General features: G+C 33.5%; 1 protein-coding gene across 1 annotated transcript in view; it reads left to right on the forward strand.

Moving 5' to 3' along the window:
- LOC110027358 overlaps positions 1 to 11519 on the forward strand; it is a gene marked incomplete at its 5' end in the record, with an annotated part of 55652 nt that extends 44133 nt beyond the window's left edge. Inside the window, 6 exons of the mRNA XM_020728750.1 lie at positions 6033 to 6163; positions 8300 to 8381; positions 8471 to 8518; positions 10516 to 10588; positions 10678 to 10781; positions 10958 to 11519. Coding sequence (XP_020584409.1) covers positions 6033 to 6163; positions 8300 to 8381; positions 8471 to 8518; positions 10516 to 10588; positions 10678 to 10781; positions 10958 to 11077 — 558 coding nt within the window. The remainder of the gene's footprint in view (positions 1 to 6032; positions 6164 to 8299; positions 8382 to 8470; positions 8519 to 10515; positions 10589 to 10677; positions 10782 to 10957) is intronic.
- Between the last annotated feature and the right edge of the window lie 7312 nt (positions 11520 to 18831).

Below are 18831 nucleotides of genomic sequence, written 5' to 3' on the forward strand. Positions count from 1 at the left end.
CTCCAAAGGAGCGTCTTCTTCCTCGGGGATTCGACTTAATTCGTGCTCCCGAGCTTTTCTTCCCCGTTCGCTCCCGCTCAGCTTTCCTGTTCCTGTCGCATTTCTGCTGCAAGCACGAAGCTCGCCCGCTCGCCTCCTCCCTGCGCCGAAGACTTCTGCTCGCTCGCTCGTCTCCCGCACCGAACCGAAGCCGCTCGTCTCTCGCACCGAACCGAAGCCGCTCGATCCCGTCACTCCGAAGCCGCTCGATCCCGCCTTGGGAGTGTGCTGTAGGTGCTGTAGGAGTGCCATAGGTGCTGTTGGAAGCTTAGAAAAGCCTTGGGAGTGTCCTAGGAGCGCTGTTGGAGCCTTAGGAGTGCTGTTGGAGCCTTAGGAGTGCTGCTTGGGCCTTGAATTTGTTGTTTGGAAGCTGTTTGAAATATAAGATTGCTGCCCATTGCTAATTAAGGGTTGTTAGGAGTGTTTGGAAGTTGTAGAAGGTCGTAGGATCGGCGCACAAGCCTGCTAGTTGCTGCCCCGAGCTGTAAGAGCTGCAGGACCGTTGTCCAATGCTTCAATTTGCTGCCCACCTCTGTTCGGGTTCGTAGGAAACCACATAGGTGTTGCCCATTGCTGTTTGGATTCATAGGAATCCATACAGGCGTCATTCGGAACTCGTAGCTGCTGTCCGGAGTCGTAGGATCACCGTACACATTCGCTAGTTGCTTACCAGAATTGTAGGGGATCGTAGGATCACCATACTATCTCGCTAGTTATAGTCAGAAGTTGTAGGAGGCCTTAGGATCACCTCTTTTGGGAATTCCTAACTGTTACTACAACTTGTTCTACTGTTTATTTCTTTTCTTTTCTTTACAATTTATTTAAAATCCCTGCAGATTATATTGTGCTTTGTGAGTTAAACATGAAACAGGAATAACAGCAGCAGATACGTCACGTACGCAGGTACATTTTATCTGTTATTGTTCCTTTATTTTATTGCAATTACTCTTGCTCTAACACATTATGCAGGTACTGAATACAACCTCACTTTCAAAACAAAACCTTTTTTTTTTCAAAATTAAACAACATTTTCAAAACAAAAAGAAAACAAAACATAACACGTTCTTTCGAACTTACGGGAGTCCCTCGGAGGAAGTAACCAACGGTTGCTAATGAGATCTCCCTGGTTTAAATGGGTTTCACAACTCGTTTAAACTAAGTTCAAAAGAAAATAGTGATGCCGGAAGGAGAGAACCGTGGGATCCTAACCGGTGTCGCTCTAATCAACTTGAACCCCTCCATTAACAACCAAACTGAGACATTGAAACACACCTGGTAAAATTGTTTGAGCTTTAGACTTTAGGACTGTTACTGCGACGAGGAGCTCGGAACAACTTCGTGGGCAGCACGGCAAGGAGTTTGGAGCGAACTACAGGTGGAGGTGGTCGCAATTCTACAACAACAAAATGAGTCTACACCAATTGAACTTTCCTAATTTAAACAACTCATAGGATTTCGAGGTAGCTTGCCTAGCGCGACATAATTCCTCTCTTTTAGGCCCCTGCACTAATTCGCCTTAGGTTCTAAGGTTGTCATCTAGAATGACGTAAAACCTCTTATATTTGTGGGCTATTTGCATAACCAGTTATTATGCAGGTATAAGTCCCAACTAATAAAATTGACAGGATTTAACATTCAAATAAAATCCTCTCTAAAACACAGCCACACAGTAGGATAGTTTGGGAGGTCACTGATGATTCCCCTCTGGATCTGTGACATCCCCTACCTTTTACTTCCTTTGGACTCATGAAAGGATTGTTCTTACTTGAGCCATTCTCACTTATTTTTTCCATGTCCTACATTGAAAACCTAAACTTTGAATTCTTGAAGACTAGAACCACTGATCATTATCGAGAGTTTTCTCAAGTGATTCACGTCACTTGGGATTTAATTAACTATAGGGGCTTGCCTCTATAGGGAATTTGGAACCCAGGTAAAATAAACCCTATTTAATCCTTGTATTAAATAGGGGAATTTGTCGGTCATATATAAAAGGTTTGCAGACCAACTGAATGTCACAAATCTCTTAGTTTGCAGGATTGGGCCTATTATCGGGGTCTACACTTTTCTCTTGGAATGTGTAGTATTCAGGGTGTCAGACACGATTATGTAAATAACTAACAAAAATTCGGTCTCATTTTTTTTTCAAAATTAAAACATATTACTTTCAAAACTATCCATTTGGTCTCATTTTTTTTTTCAAAATTAAAACATACTATTTTCAAAATTAAAAATATATGTCTATTATATTAAATTATATTTCAAAAATTATTTTCATATTCATATTTTCATAATCTATCGAAATCGAAAAGTTGACCGACACCGATGTCAATTAACATAAAAGACGACTATAAGTCAAATGATATAAGATATGGCAAACATATAATTCATATCAGAAGTTTACTCAAGTTTTCTGTCAAAAAATGTGAGCTTGATCTGGAATATTCTCATGCATCTTATAAGCTATTCCTAGGCACACCTAATCTTTTTTATGAGTTGTGAATGATAATTTAACACTTTTCAGTGAAAATTTTATCATAAATGACTTTGTTTGGGCACATCATTCCTGTTTTGGCTAAAAAAACCGACGCAAGTTATGCAACTATTTGTAGAAGTTTATCTATCATGTGATAATTTAACTTTGTAGTAGCATATATTAAGGAGAACAAATATTACTGAGAAATTTAAGGTGTGCAAAATTATGGTCTTCAGAATCCTTTCTAACCTTGGTGATCTGTATATTTTTTCCTTTGCAAAATGGGCAGGTGATTTTGCGAGGTAAGTAACTTATGCTGAAATTTATTAGGGTTCCTAAACCATTATATGAACATATGCCTCTTCGAAAATTTGAAAGTTTTTGACAATTGGGAAACAATTTGTTAAAGGAAAGTGGTTTATCAGAGATCATGCAGGTTAATTAGGTTTAAGATGCAAATTATTCTCGTATAATATTTGTCTTATTCCTTGATCATAGGAATTTTGGTAATCATAAATTGCTCGATTGATTGCAAGCCTCTGGATCTCTTTTATGAATTTAAGTTTGTTTCTATGATTTCTCTTTCTTGTTGGTATTATTTAATTGATGGACTAGAGCTACAACAGTTTGTCATTTCATTTGAGTTGAGAGAGTTTTTATTAACAACATTGTAGGCTGTCTGTGCCACCCTTGTAAATCTTGAACTGATATCGGTTTTTTAATGCCTACATAATGAAGAATGAAAGTTAATTTTGAACATGTAAATTTTATATTATGTTCACTACTCTTGCTAAACATTTCTATTGTCGGGTTTTGAGCTCCAGATGTGAAAAGCAGAGGGTTGTATTAGGTAGAAAGTTAATTTTGAACATGTAAATTTTATATTATGTTCACTACTCTTGCTAAACATTGCTATTGTCGGGTTTTGAGCTCCGGATGTGAAAAGCAGAGGATTGTATTAGGTAAGTCGACAACCAACGTAAAATTTGTTGAAAAATTATGATATGAATCATTCTAATCATTGTGTAAATATTAAGACGTCCCCTGGAAGCGACACACTGTATGAGCTGAATATAATGAAAATTGTGCAAGGGCCGCTGCACTGATGCACGGTTGTAGTGTCAAATAAGCAAAAGTTTTCACATTACGTTCAGATGCGGGTAAAAAAATTAGTCTATTTAATTAATATTAGGATATGATCTTGGAATATAAGTACTCTTACAGGTAAATTAATATAATTAGTTGACATTAAGATTCATAGAAACATAAATATCTTATGTATTCAAGAAACTAATTAGTTGGAGAAAAGACAAAGGAGATTGATAGTTCAGGTTTTAAACTTTGATATTCAAGTGAAACTTTGGTATTCTGGTAAGAGTCTCACTAAAAATAGTGTAGGTGTAATTATAGATAAGAATTTGAAAGATAATGTCGTAAAAATTAATAAAATTGTAGATAAAGTTATAGCCCTTAAGATTATCATTGATACTAAGATTTTTAATATTATAAGTGCTTATGCTCCACAAGTAGGTTTAGATATAGGTTCTAAAGAAAAAAAATGGAATGATGTAGAAGAATTAATACAAAGGATATCTTTTCAAGAAAGAATTTTTAATGGAAGAGATTTAAATGGACATGTCGGTAGAGTGATAGAGGATTTTTGAAATATTCATGGTGGCTACAGTTTTGGAGTGATTAATGAAGAAGGTAGAACCATATTAGTTTTTGCTTTAGCATATGCTTTTGTTATTGCTAATAATTTATTTAAGAGAAGAGATGAACATATTATTGCTTATAAGAATGGATCTAATTAAACATAGATTGATTATTTTTCTATGAGAAGAAGAGATCGCCGAGAATGTAAAGATTGTAAGGTCATTTCAAGTAAGAATTTAAATACCCAACATCAATTATTAGTTATGGATTTTAAGATGAAGAGTTATAAAATAAAAAAATACTAGTAGCCATTGTTATAGAATTAGAGGATAGATGAGGACACCTAAAAGATAAATAAAATTATTTTTATGAGTAAACTTTAAGATATCGAGATTTGGGATGTTCATGAAGAAGCAAACTCCGTGTGGGATAAAGTAACAAACATTATTAAACAAGTGACAAAAGATATACTTGAAGGATCAGAAGGATGAATTTTTATAAATAAAAATAGTTGGTGGTGGAATAAAATGTGCAAGAGAAGATAAAATATAAGAAGTTATATTATAAAAATTGGTTTAAATGTAAAATCTTAGAGAACTGAGAAGAATTTAAAATGACTCATAGGGATAAAAAAAATATAAGATGACACATAAAGTGTTTAAGAGAACAATCTGTGACGCTAAAAATTTTACTTTTAATGATTTTTATAATATATTAGATACTAAAGAGGATGATAAATATATATATAAACTAGCCAAATAAAGAGAAAAGTAAAGTAAAGACTTAAGTAAAATGTATTAAAGATGAAAATAAAAATGTGCTTTTCTTAGAAAAAAATATTCAGCATAGGTGGGCGAGTTATATTTTGATAAACTTTTTAATGAGGTTTCTGAAAATACGATCAACTTTACTAATCTTAATATCATTAATAATAATAAAATATTTTCTTTTTACTGTCATATTAGTAAAAAAAAGTTGATGAGGTTTTAAAGAAAATTAGGGGTGGAAAGTCTGTAGAACCGATGATATCTCAATTAAGTTTGGAAATATTTAAGAGATTTGAGAGTTTGGGAAAGTCTGTAGAACCGATGATATCTCAATTAAGTGTGGAAATATTTAAGAGATTTGAGAGTTTGTTGGCTTACTAAACTCTTTAATATTATTTTAAAATTAAAAAAGATGCCTGAGGAGTGGAGAAAGAATATTTTGGTCCCACTTTTAAGGATAAAGGGTATGCACAAGAGTGCAAGTTATATAGAAATTAAGTTGGTGGCGAGATTGCATAGTATCAGGTCTATTGTGTGATAAAAAAGTATTGCTTGGACTAATAGGAAAATTTTATAAGATGGTGGTTAGACTTGCAATGCTCTATGGCGCAGAAAGGTGGCCATTAAAAGAGAAGCATAAAATAAAGTTAAGTGTTGTCGAAATGAGAATGCTTAGGTGGATGAGTGGCTTTACACTTAGAGACAAAATGCAAAATGAATATATTTGTGATAGGGTTGGTGTAGCTCCCGTGGCAACAAAATTAGATTGAGTCGTCTTAGATGGTTTGGTCGCATTAACTTCGACCATCTGATGATCTGGTTATGAGAGTAGATGTTAGATTCGTCTTATGTTAAGAAAGACAGAGGTAGACCTAGAAAGATTTGGGCATATTGTATAAAAAATGATCTTAATTTATTAGAATTAAATGAAATATGACATTCAGTGGGTCGCAGTGGAGAAAAAGGATTCATGTAGCCAACCCACTTAGTGGGATAAAGACTTTGTTGTTGTTGTTGTTGTTCACTACTCTTGCAAATAGCTTTTATATTGCTAACGGATTTTTATATTCTAATTGTTGTTTTTTTAAAATCAGGATCTTCAGAAGATCTTTCAAGTTATTGTTGGGCAGCTTCGCCTTCTGTTTGGTTTTAAATCTGATTACATTCGAGATGATGATATGGACATGATTAACATTTTACCAAGTGAAAAAGGATTTACAGAATGGTAAGTTCGTTTTATTTTGGTTGAGAGTGGGCAAATATGCTGTTTAAGTGAAACACTGTTGTGGCAGTTCTTTGGGGCAGTTTTGAGTTGTACGGTGCTGTCCATTTAGTCCATGGATTTGTTCTATATTTAGATTACATTTTTTTGAATATCTTTTGTGCAGAAACTATTAAGTTCTATAAATTTCTCTCAAATAAAATAACCATCATATGTGGAATCATTATTTCAGAAAAATAGAAAGTAGAGAAGATACGAAAAAAAAAAAAACTTAAAAAAGTGTTTCTATTGCTTTTAATTTAAAAACTGCTAAAGTATTTTTATTGCTTCTAATTTGAACAAAGTATGTGGGTTACATAAACTTTTTTACTGTCCGTTCAAAAAGAAAAAAAAAATCAAAATAAATTCCTCAATGCATAAAATAGGTAGGGATTGATCCCGCTATATAGGGCCAGTGGCCGTAGGGATCCCTGGGAAAGCAATCCAAGGGCTCGAGAGGGCGTTAATTCAAGGCCAAAGATCTTTACATGTGTTCTCGGCATTTGATTGGATGAAGATCCACTGTGTGGGGCTCAAGCCAAGGGGTGGACAGTAGCTACGGGTCCTACACCTTTCAAAAGTATGACTTATCAGAAGTGCTCAGGAAACATGGAATTTTTCTGTATTGCTTCATATATCCTTATAAATAAGTTTTCTATGGTTTGATCCCCCTAGTCTATCATATTTATACCAGTCTCCTGGAAACTAGTAGTTAGCAGTAGCTACTTCATTCCTTTCTATCTTTACATGTACACTCATTGATGTTAAAACGTTGTAGCCTATTCAGCCCAATGCTTTAGTTGGTCATACTTATAAGTTTTCTATAGTGGAAATTATTTGGAAAGAGCTTGAATAAATTTATGTATTCTTGTGTTTAATTTTTTTTTTAAATTAGGGTAATTTGTTCTGCACCGACCCTCAGTTACTCTTATATTGTATAATTAAATCAATTGCAACATTTGAGAGCTGATTTCTGTCTCTTTATTTATGATACCCAACTGTCAGAGTACACGCCTATGTTTGTTAAGAAAAAGAAGGAAAAGTTCAAATGATTACCAAGATCTGATTGACATTGGTAAATTTGATGGTAAGGAAAAAAATTGATAATCTATTGGGGTTGAGATCTATAATATGTGATTTTATTTCATTGAAAGCATTATGAGCACCTTCGCTGCTTGGCTTGTGAAAGGCGTATATCAGATGAAGTTCCTTTTGCTCTGATGATTGAAGCCATATGCTTATGCAAAGGGTTTGATTGTGATAGTTTTAATAATTTATGACTGTTCCATAAAAATTGGGTAACTTTTAACGAGATATGGTATTTTATTACTAATTTATTTTAGTTTATCAAACTGTTTATGTTACCATCTGATCAATATTATGCATATTTATGAAGTAAAATTCATGAACTTGTAAATGCTATTATATGTTTATCTTAGTTTTCAATTTTGTGGTTAAATATCGCCAAAGTTCAATTCCCTTGCCTGTTAATCTGCATGTTTCATGGGTTGACTGATTTTCTAAACCTTGTTTAAGTCAAGTGGAGTTTATCTTATTTTATGTACCCACTCTGTACATTGTTGTATGGAGTAAATATGTAACAGGATGTCAAGGCTTAACATATAGTGGTGTTTGTGGAAAAATTGATGAAAATGGATAAATGGATAAAGAGGAAACTGATCAACTGTACAATTTGGTAAATTTTGGAAGTTCTCAGGGCCTCTATCATGACTCGATAGATTGAAATTCAGAAGATGAGATTGGTGTTCAGATTATGTAAATTAGGGCTGCTTTATGATGAAAGGGTAAGAATTTAGACTATTTTACTATACTAATAAATGGTAGGGTTCCTCTGGGAATGATAATAAAGTTTGACTGTTAATTTATATTAAAGAGCAATGAGTGGAACTTCAGAGTTTGGAAGTATATGTGGATTAATATCTAACATTATTATGAGTGCTAAAATTTAAAAACTAATTGGAAATGTGATACATTTCACATGGTCTATTCAATTTTGTTTTGCTGCTGTTTAGCTTTTTGCTTAGAGAAGTGTTGAGTTGAGAAAGCTAATTTTGTGCTATTTAACTATTTACATTACAGGGAGTTGGACGCCCTGTATCGTCATCATGCTTGTTACAATCTTATATCTTGTGCCACTACTCTTGAGTCTCTCTCAAAATTGGTATGCTTTCAGCTTTCTTTATTATTTTAAAACCAATGTTAATTTTTGTGTGTGCCTCGTAATATTACTTCTAAATATGAAATGTACAGGTTCAGTCACTTCCCAGAATGATTATTATGGATGAAATAAGAAAGCAGGTCTGTTTCATAATTGTTTATATTTGAGCATGATGAATTCATTTTTCTAGTAAGAGTTTTCATATTAACCGAGTTTTGTAAAGTTCTTGGAATTGCAATTAACTTTTGTTATTAGATTAGTTTGCATCTTTTTCATTTTGTACACTCCATAATTTCATTATCATCATTTTGGTCTTCCCCCAACTATCATCATTCAGATTTCTGAATCCTTTTTCTCCATTCAATCTTGTTATATGTTTACTTGAGGTGCTAAATCTTGTTTATGTATAAACAATTTTCATATTTTATTAATGTTTCCTTCAATTATACTTCTTTTTTCTTTGTAGCGCTTTGACATTTATTTTAGCTTTGTCTTCTTTGTGGTTCTTCTATTCATTGTAATGCACCCAGCTGAGGTTAATTTTGCCCTCCTTATTTAAAATAGATTCTACTTCTATTTATCAAGTCTTAGATGTAATAGATTTGCTGAAGATTTTGAAAACATAAAACTTTGGTTCCACGATGTGGATTGAATTAGGTTATTGGTCTGACTATTATGCTTGAGGTCTTAAACTCTTTTTTTATATATATATGAGGCCTTGAACAATTTCTGATATGTAACAATTGTCTCAAACAAAGGTTTAAGAGCTTTGCATAGGCCTGCTCTGAGATTTATGACAAAATGGAGCTTTTGCCTGTGACTTGCAGGAATTCATTAGAGCTAAACATGATGATATAAGTCCGCTGGCCCTAATTTCTGTAGTATTTTGGTGGAACGGAACCCCAATCTTATTATTTTTTTAAGTCCAAGGCTTAGCCTAAAGTTTCACGTTGCAGGCATTAGCAGAGATTCTTTGGTCAAACCTAGACTTGACTCTGGGAATTTAAGTAACATAGATACCTTAGACTAACTGAATTTATTTATGAGGCCTTTGCCAGAGGATTTAGAGCGAAGCCTGGACTACTGCAATCTCAGCAGGATGGCATTTTATCCTCAAGCTGATGGAATATGTATGTGAGGCCTTACTAGGTTTTAGAGCCAAGTTTAGTTTGTTCTTTTAGGGTTTTTGGGAAATATTGTTGAAGCTTTATGGTACCATTGAAATTTGTTGCCAAATCCTCCAGATGGTATGTGCGTGAAATGTGCACACCCAGTTCCTCATTTTTCAGTTAACACAATAGCTCTGAGTGAGCCCACCAAACCATCAAGTCATATTACGAGGATCAGCCAAACAACCAAGTGAAATATGTTTCTCTTTAGGGTAGGATAATGTGTGATATAGTGGGTTAAGTAGTTTTAGTCAACCATGATCTTCCATTTTAAAATTTTTTTCATATATTTCATGAAATTTTAATGTTTACATGAGGGAACCCCTCGTTCTTCTTCTTATGTATCACTTTGTAGACTCGCTGAACCATTCTGCCATTGCCAAAGATTCAGAACCTTGAAAGGTGAAGTTGTTTTCCCCTTCGGGTGGATAAGTTTTAGGCTCTATTTGGCATTTTTTTAGTGTGTTGTGTTGCCGATTAAACTGAATAATTATTTAGTTGAAGAATGATCCAAGTGCTTTAAGAGGCGTTGTTGGATAAAAAGCTCCCATGTACTAATACGAGTGAATTAATGGCTGTAATAAGGATCTTAGGAAAATGCGAAAAAATTACAGAATTTTACTAGCCGAGTTTTTTTTTTCTTTTTTTTCTTTTTTTGGCATTAGAGCAAAATGTGTAATTGTTCAATTTTATTTTGTTATCAATTTAATGATGACTTTGAAAATGCACCGACTTTAATTTTCTGGACAATCATTTTTGACTTCGTTGAGGCAGTCTATGAACAGGATTTTCTAACATTTTTATGTAATTTGCTTATTCTGTCTGATAGTTGTTCAGGCATCTGGAAATTGCTATGCTCTCCTTTTTCTCACTCAAACATTTACAAATCCAGTAAATTTATCTCATTAATACTTTGTTCAATTGGAAGATATTTCGTCTATTAGCTTCATGTAATTTGTTTATTTCAGGTGAAGTATTCTCTTGAAGCTGCAAGCCTAGCTCTAAATAATGCCTCTCTTGGGATGTATGATGCTTCAGCTGGTAACTATGGCAACAGATGTTTCGTTGCATTATAAAGTAGTTACAAGATGATGTTTTTACTGATCCGTTCAATCCACATTTCGTTTTAGCATCTTCTCTGCAAGCGAGATCGTTAGCTGAGGATGCATTCTTCCATCCATCCATCATGTCAATCAGCTATTCTTCCCTCGAGCATTATTTTGCTATATACATGGCAAGTACTCCGTTTTAAAATTAATTTTTTTTATATATTTTTTTAAATTTGCTATCTACTTGTAGCTAGCTGCATAATTTAGGGATTATAAGCTACATAACATTTTTTTTATGAGTATTTAGCTGCCAGCATAATTCATCCAAGTGTAAATAATGCTTTCTTCTTGTGTTTTGTAGCCATTTTTTGCGCCTGTGTCGTTGCATCTGATCCTGGCAGTTGTGAGAGAAGTAGGAAGGTATAGGAGAGAGCGTGCGAAATACCAGGCATTCATGGCAGAAAATGCGAAGATATCCTAATTAATTAACGTATTTGTGGATGAAGCAATAGAATGGAATTTTACAAATCTGCCTTTCCATCCATGATATCCTTCCTAGAGAGGAAGCACAAAAGTCTTAGTGTAGATTTTTTGCTATTTGCGTTTGGGATGTCTAGCTTGTGATTATACTTTGTTTTTTTTATTTTTTTTGGCAGTTATCATGTAGGGGCGTAAATGAACCGAACATGAGTAAGTCTGCGTTGAACTCTTGTTCGTTAAAAAATGCCACTGTTCATCTTCGGCTCGTTTATATTTCATCACACAAAAAATTTGTTCGTGTTCGACACTTTTGCTTAGCGAACGAATCAAACACAAACTGCTTAACGAGCCGAACACGAACTGATCGCGAACAACAAACTCTTTGGATAGTCCTATCTGTATGCCCCATGAAATTTTTAAAATGGCAAACTCAAGACTTCAGAACTGCGATACTATATTTTTTCCCCAATTTTTTTTTTTTTTTTTTTATCTTGAGTTCATTCTTATTTAAATATTTTGAGTAAATTGTGTGATTTTTCTTTTAAAGTTCACACAATTAGCTAAAAATATTTAAATAAAAAATAAATTAAATATGAACAAAACCATCAGTTCAGTTTAGAGGAATAAAACTCTTAAATTTTGTTATAAAAAAAAAAAATTATTAGTCTCAATTCCTAGTACTTGTTTTTTAAAATGAGTATAATTATTAGTAAGATTTATCATTTTTAGGGGTGTGTAATCGGTTCACAAGTTTGTCAAAAAAATGAACATAAATCTGAAATCTAAAAAATAAAATTGACCAAATTTTTGCTAAAAATGATCCAAACTGAATCAAAATATGATTTGGTTTAATCGATTTGGTTAGGAGCCAACTGAAATTCAAAATAAAAAATTAGTTTTTCTTTCTTATTTATTTACAACCTTTTTAAAATTATAAACTCTAAATCAATCTATAACAAATATGCCATATGCTCAATTTATTTTATTTCCAGTTGAATTTCACCTCCTAATTTTAATATTATTTGATTTTTCAGTTTCTTTGATTTAATGTATATTAAAACATAACTAAAACCTGAAAACAAATCAATATAAAAATATTTAAAATAGAAAACCAATTTGTTATTTTAAAACCAAATTGAATCAACCAAAATGAGGTCGGTTTGATTTGATTTTTTTTTGTTTTAACTAAATAATGTACATCCCTAGTTACAGGTCAAACATCCAACCTTTAGTTTATCCAGTTTTGCTAATGATACTTAATATCCCGAGTACAAATCTAGCTCAATGAATCATTTGGTGCCACCATACTCACTAAATAAGTCAACTTTGAATGTAGGTTGATTTCATAACTCCTCCAACCTAATGGGAGAAATTTGATAAGATTCTGTGGGAAAGGTTAGCATCCAACATAAGCTTGATTTAGTTAATAAATTCATTATAAAGTGACAAATTTATAGGCAACTTGGACATCATTGCATCATTGAATGAAGGATACTTTACCTTCATTGAGACATAAATATTGATGCCAAATGGCTCCACAACCTTTTTCATGGTCACCAAAAAGTTCACTCGTCCTTTTTTCATTCCCTTCAACACTCACATCCTCAATTATATATATTTTTTCTCAGTCATAAATGTACATTTCATTGAAATTCTACATTGGAAGTGGACATTGAGAAGCATGAAATTAGAAAATATCTAAACAATACATCAATAATGTTGAAGAAATATAATCCATAAATAAATTTATAGTCATCAAAAGAAAATATGTTGACGAACTCTTTGCATTTTCTTGGAACAATGTTTAACGTCATGTATTAGACTAGATCGATCATCTAGCCCATAGAGATTACTTTCTCGAACCACATAAATCTTTTCATATATTGATGATCAACTTATTTTTGAACTCCATGAAAACTAAAATAATAGATGCACTAATATCAACTAGTGTGCTTATCTTTAAGCTTGTGATTTCCAAATTCGTGAAATTAATGATTTATACTTATTCTTCTTGTATTTATCATGTTAATGTTCCACAATAAACTCAATAGCGTCTCTTCTTATTCATTTACATTGAATTTACTGAGTGTTGCAATCCTTTTCTAAGTTGGACACTATGTGCCCTACAAGGCCCATTGCATCAAAAAGATAGTCAATCTCATAGGCATTCTCTCTTGTCTCCTCACTTATTTTTGGGTATAGAATTATTTTTTTTCCTTCAAAGCAAACTCAATTAATTTTTAACCATCACTTTTGTCCACTTATTCTTGCACTCTAACTCTAGCTTAACATAAATTTTGAGCCTATTCATAAAAAGAAATAATGCTTCATTTTTCTGCAACATGATATTTTAAGCAATAATTTCACAAATGTCTTCGTATACTCTTATACTTTACTTTTATGCTCAAATCGATAAAATTCAATCCAAGCTTCTTCCTTCGCACACTTTGAGTGAACTTGTTGCCATAATTCTATTAAAAACCATCATATATTGTGATGGTGTTCTTCTAACAGGCTTCAATCTTATGTCATCACCATAATAATCCAATGTTAGTAAGATACATAAATGTGTTGCCAATTTATAACATGCCATCCATGATAACTATTGCACAAAATTATTATCTTATATCCATGGAACATAGTCTATATCATTAGCCAACCTTAGGTCTTTAACATTTAATTATTAGGGATGTAAATCACAAACTAAGTTATATAGTGATCACCTTACCCATGCTCCTTTATTATGTAAAGCTCCACCATGTGCTCCTCCATCTGTTTTTGCATGTTATGCACCAATTTCAAAGGGTGCCATCGTATTTTGCAAGCTCATTGCTTCATCATTTAGGACAAATTGCATCTCACCTTAGAGGAGCTTCTCCCATAACCTAGATTAATCTAAGATCTTCATGCATTTGAGCACATGCTTGTTATATTAAACATCCTCCGTGTTAATTTTTTCCTTCATCATGCGGACCTGCAATGCTGACAATAGATATCTCAAATTTTAATAAGAAATTTTATCATCCATTTTCTAATAATTATTTTGGACATGATTCATAGTTCAAGAGCCTTCTATTACTTGGATAAGCAATTTCCTTATTTATGAAGTATTAAGATTCTTTTCTTAAGAACCAACCTTTACTTTAACTCACATGGTCTAACTTAAAGGAGGGATGATGGATCCCCACTATATATAGAATCTAAAGGACTTAAATAATGAAATTAAGTATAACATCCAAACTATTAAATCTTATAATACCATAACATAAATAAGGAGCAAAAATTTGCGATAAGCTCCAAAAACTTTAATAAGTTTTGAGAATATACATGAGGTTTTGAAGGCATGATTGCTCCACATTTGGATCTCAAAATATGAATAGGTTTTTCCATGTTATTATGTTGAACTTGTTTCTAATGAGTTTAGTACATCTCATTTCTAGCCTTTAACTAGAATCTCATATTAGCATAAAAGCTCCCTTACAAGACTATTAACAATTTGTTCTAATGACCAGGTGAACACTGAATCAAATACTAAACCTAAAGGAAATAAAAATCATTTTTTGGCTTCAAGTAAACTTAAGATTGGCCATCAACTCACCGGATCGAAGTTGAACCAACTTCAATTAGGTCATTAATAACCAAAGAGTAAACAAATTAAACTTTTGGGGGCTAGTGAATCTAAAGTACTTAAAACTCAACCTAAAGCCTTAATACCCATCCTATGAGTCCATGCAGCATTTATTAACTTACCATGAGCAAGGATAAAATGATTGACCCAATTAAACTACGTTAACCCTTAGTGACCCTATGAGACTATTAAATTAATTACACTCAATCAATAAGTTGTTTGGTTTCTAAACCAAGTTAACCAAATAAAATAAATTGAATTTAGCTAAATACTTAGTTATCAACCCTAAAAGTTAGGCTAATTATACTTAAATTGAGCCCCTGGTCATTTAGTATGAGCACGAGGATTTTGGGTCAAACTCACCTTAAATAAACCAAATCCTACCTAAATAAAAAGTAAATAAAATTTAAATATAATTTGAACCCAATTAAATTAATTGAAGTTTATACCAAAACCTAAGGCCTAATCGGGCTGGTAGGACTCCTAAGAGTACTTGAATCATATAGGCTAAATTAAAATAAAACAGTCTAATTTAAAACTAAACTAAATGAAATCAAATAAAATAGTAATTTTAACTAAACTTAATTCAATTAAACTAAATTTATATCCAATTAGGTTTAGATTGGGCTAACGGGTCCACTTTGCCCATTTGACTAATATAGACTGAATTACAATTTTACAAAAATTGAAACAATTTAAATAAATTATAATATAATCAATTCTTACACTAAATTTAGCATAATGAAACATAAAATTAAGTGGAATTAACATTATATTAGTCAAGTTATCCACTTTATCCAACTTGACCTAATGGATTGCTGACCTCATTTTTGGTCAACCCTGTTTTTCTTGGCTTAAGCTTAATTAGCTTCACTTGAACTTGGCCTTGAGCAAATCCTGATTTAAGAAAATTAAAGTTTTAACTTAATGAAAATTAAAGGAAATTAAAACAATCTTTAAAATTAATGATTTTTAACTGAAATTAGAGATACACTAAAAACAACTTTAATCTTTGAAATCATGAGATTATTATTCTCTCCCCGGAGGTTATGTAAGCCTTAAAATCTTATTCAAAGAATTGCATGAGGCTTATTATCACTTATGAATACCATGCAAACAAATTTAATGGTCTTTTGAAATAATTTTTATGTAAAACTATTCAATTCAATGTTTTAATGCAGACATTGTACCTCGAAAACCCTAAAATTAACATTTTCTTCCACAGGTCAATCCAGTGATTCAAATTATATTATGTAAGTTGGAGAATTTTCATATTCAAATATGAGTATCATGCAAACCAGTTTGATGATCATCAGAATCTATTTTTTATATAAAATAATGCACTTTGGCTTCCCATGTATGAAAGTTGGTCCTATAAATTTTTTTTTCAAGTCATTATTTTTAAAAATAAACTCTGCTATATCATCGAAAATTTCAAATGAGTTCATCCGCACTTAAACTTAACCCCGTTTGGGTACCTTTTGAGCTGCCAATAATCAGGAGAGAAAAACATGATAATTTCAAAAATAAAATGATAATTTTATCATAACTTCCTCAAAATGACTTAAAATTAACACTAGAATTCAATAAAAGTTGTTATAAATTCAGAAATACATATTTTGGATCAATAAAATCAAATAATTTTTTTTTGCTCAAAATTTACTATTTTCTCTCATAGGGCAGGGCCCACTTTGACCAATTATGTTTTTTTAAAGAGCTTGAATTAGCCAAAACTACTTTGACCACTAGATTCCTTGTATTTTTATCTTACAAATGAGCCCAAGTCTTTTTTTTTTTTTTTGCCCAAAGTCAACTCTAAACCACCTTATAAGCACCTCCCCAAAGAACTCTTTTTTTTTTTTTTTTTTTTTGAAAAAGTTTGAACCATTTGATTCCTTGCCTTGTCCTCTTCAAAATGAGCTATACTTGTATTTTTTCATTACTACAATAATTACCTTTGCTGATGTTTGGCCGCTTTTGTCGTTGCTACCGACGGTCTTCATTCTTGTCAGTTAGATTTGATGTCGTTGTCGTTCTCATAAAGCCGTCGTTTGTTTTATGTTATGTTGCCCTCCCCTCCAAATAATTCTTCAACCTGGCCTAGCTCCTCTGACACATAACCTAAGTCTTTCCTAAAATGGAAAATTGTGAGAGAGAAAAGCTTTTCACATATACGATGGTTGCAAGATGTCTAAATCTTAAAGTTTAGCTAACTGCTTCACCGGCTCCCCCTACCACTACAAACAATAAATGGGCATTAGAAGTCTCCACCAAGGAGGAGAAGATGGCAAATAAGTGGGAAGGATTTTGGAGTTCTCACTTTTTAAAGATGAGGAGGTTGTCAAAAGCTCCAGCCAGTGACCCAATGGCTTCAAAAAGCTCAAAAATGCTAAACTAAATCCAAAAGTTCAACCAACTTCAAAACGTCAACCTGAGAGACATCCTAAAATTTCCCCTTTTATAGGACAAACATATGGTGCAATGTCGTCGAACTAGACTTGGCACTAGGGCATTGATGACATGATAGATGCCACGTTAACATATATGATAGGATGCATCACTCAAAGCCTGACCTTGAGTAAATTGAGTTGTCATGGCTTAGTATAACACTTTGAGGCACTGCTATTGTGGTATCTATCCAATTATGAGCCATCATTGGGACCAAGAATGTTGGGCACCACAACATTGGACATGAGGCCACGATGCTGTGACGACATCACTAAAGCCATGTTAGCACCTGTAATGTTGTATATCTAATCAGAGATGGTGAAAGCATAAAACTGTTAGGGTGTTGGCGTGTCAGACTAGGCACCATGGCTTTGACATGGAAAATGCCACTGAAAAATGCCACTGAGCACTGCTTTTGGGTCCCGATAAGAAAAAATTATTCCATGGGGATAATACATGCAGAGATACATGCGGTGCCCGATTTCCACCGTGGATCACTGCTACGGTGGGATTTAAAAAAATAAAAAAATTGAAAGTGAGTCCCACCTAAATCCCACCGAAGCGGTGATTGGCGATGGAGATCGGACACTGCATGCATCTCTGCATGTGGTATTCGCACGGAATAACTTTTACCCCATGAGCCACAAAAAGTGGATATTGAGCCATCGGGGAATAGGGATTCCTAAATTTGGCTTGTGAAGGGTAAAAACACATCTAACACAATGATCAAGGAAGTGTCCTATCCCTCATTGACATACCAAAATTTATCCAAACATAAGTCCCCTCCCCTATGTGTTGGGATAGTGGGATTCTACGGAATGATTAAGCCAACATATCCTGCTGTAGCTCAATGCAGCCAAGCTAGCTCGCAATAGATAATCTACCTACTCCAGGAGAGAGTGTCCATCTTCTTGTCAAGCTCGGTAACATACTCCTTTAGTATGTAACGTCAATGTGTTGGGATAGAGGGATTCTACGGAACACTGCAGTGTGATTGAGCCAAGCATTTACTCCTGAGCTCCTTTTGGGGCTAGCGACTCCTTGCATGGAACACATGTCAAAATCAGTTGCCTTGTCTTTCCAATTGCTCTTTGAAGACTGAGGGCTAGCACAATCAATTCTGGTCCTCATTGGATGAGCACACCATCGCAATGGTAATTCTGGAATTCAAATGTATCAAGGAGGAGAACGTGATAGAGCTTTGCTATGAGAAGTTCGACATATGAAAACTGTTACCCCTCTTCGTCTGTGTTGAGCATGCTGTCATGGTGCTAAACCTGGATAATAAATCCTCCGTGTGGTAACTATAAATATTTTTGTGGGGCATCACCGTGGTAGATCTGGGGCCTGGGCGCCTCTTCATCTTATGCATCATGGCATTAACGGTTGCTTTTAATCAGATTGAATACATGTCATGGTGCTATAAATGACAGTGGTTCGCTTTTAGGTTTGCATCCCATCATATGCAAGGCTGCGACACTGGTTTCGGTATCCTGGTCGAATTGCGTTTTATGATTATGTGTGGCTTGCTATGCAAGTGCATGCCCATGGAAACTTTGGGACAACGTAAAGACTTTGATACAAGTAAAAAATGATGCCAACGACATCTATTATTTAGTAACTTGAATAATTAATAATAATTTAATGATGTTGTTGATGCAAATGTTTATATATATATA

This window comes from Phalaenopsis equestris, unplaced genomic scaffold (genome assembly GCF_001263595.1).
Source record: "Phalaenopsis equestris unplaced genomic scaffold, ASM126359v1 Scaffold000426, whole genome shotgun sequence".
In the NCBI taxonomy this organism is placed as follows: domain Eukaryota; kingdom Viridiplantae; phylum Streptophyta; class Magnoliopsida; order Asparagales; family Orchidaceae; genus Phalaenopsis; species Phalaenopsis equestris.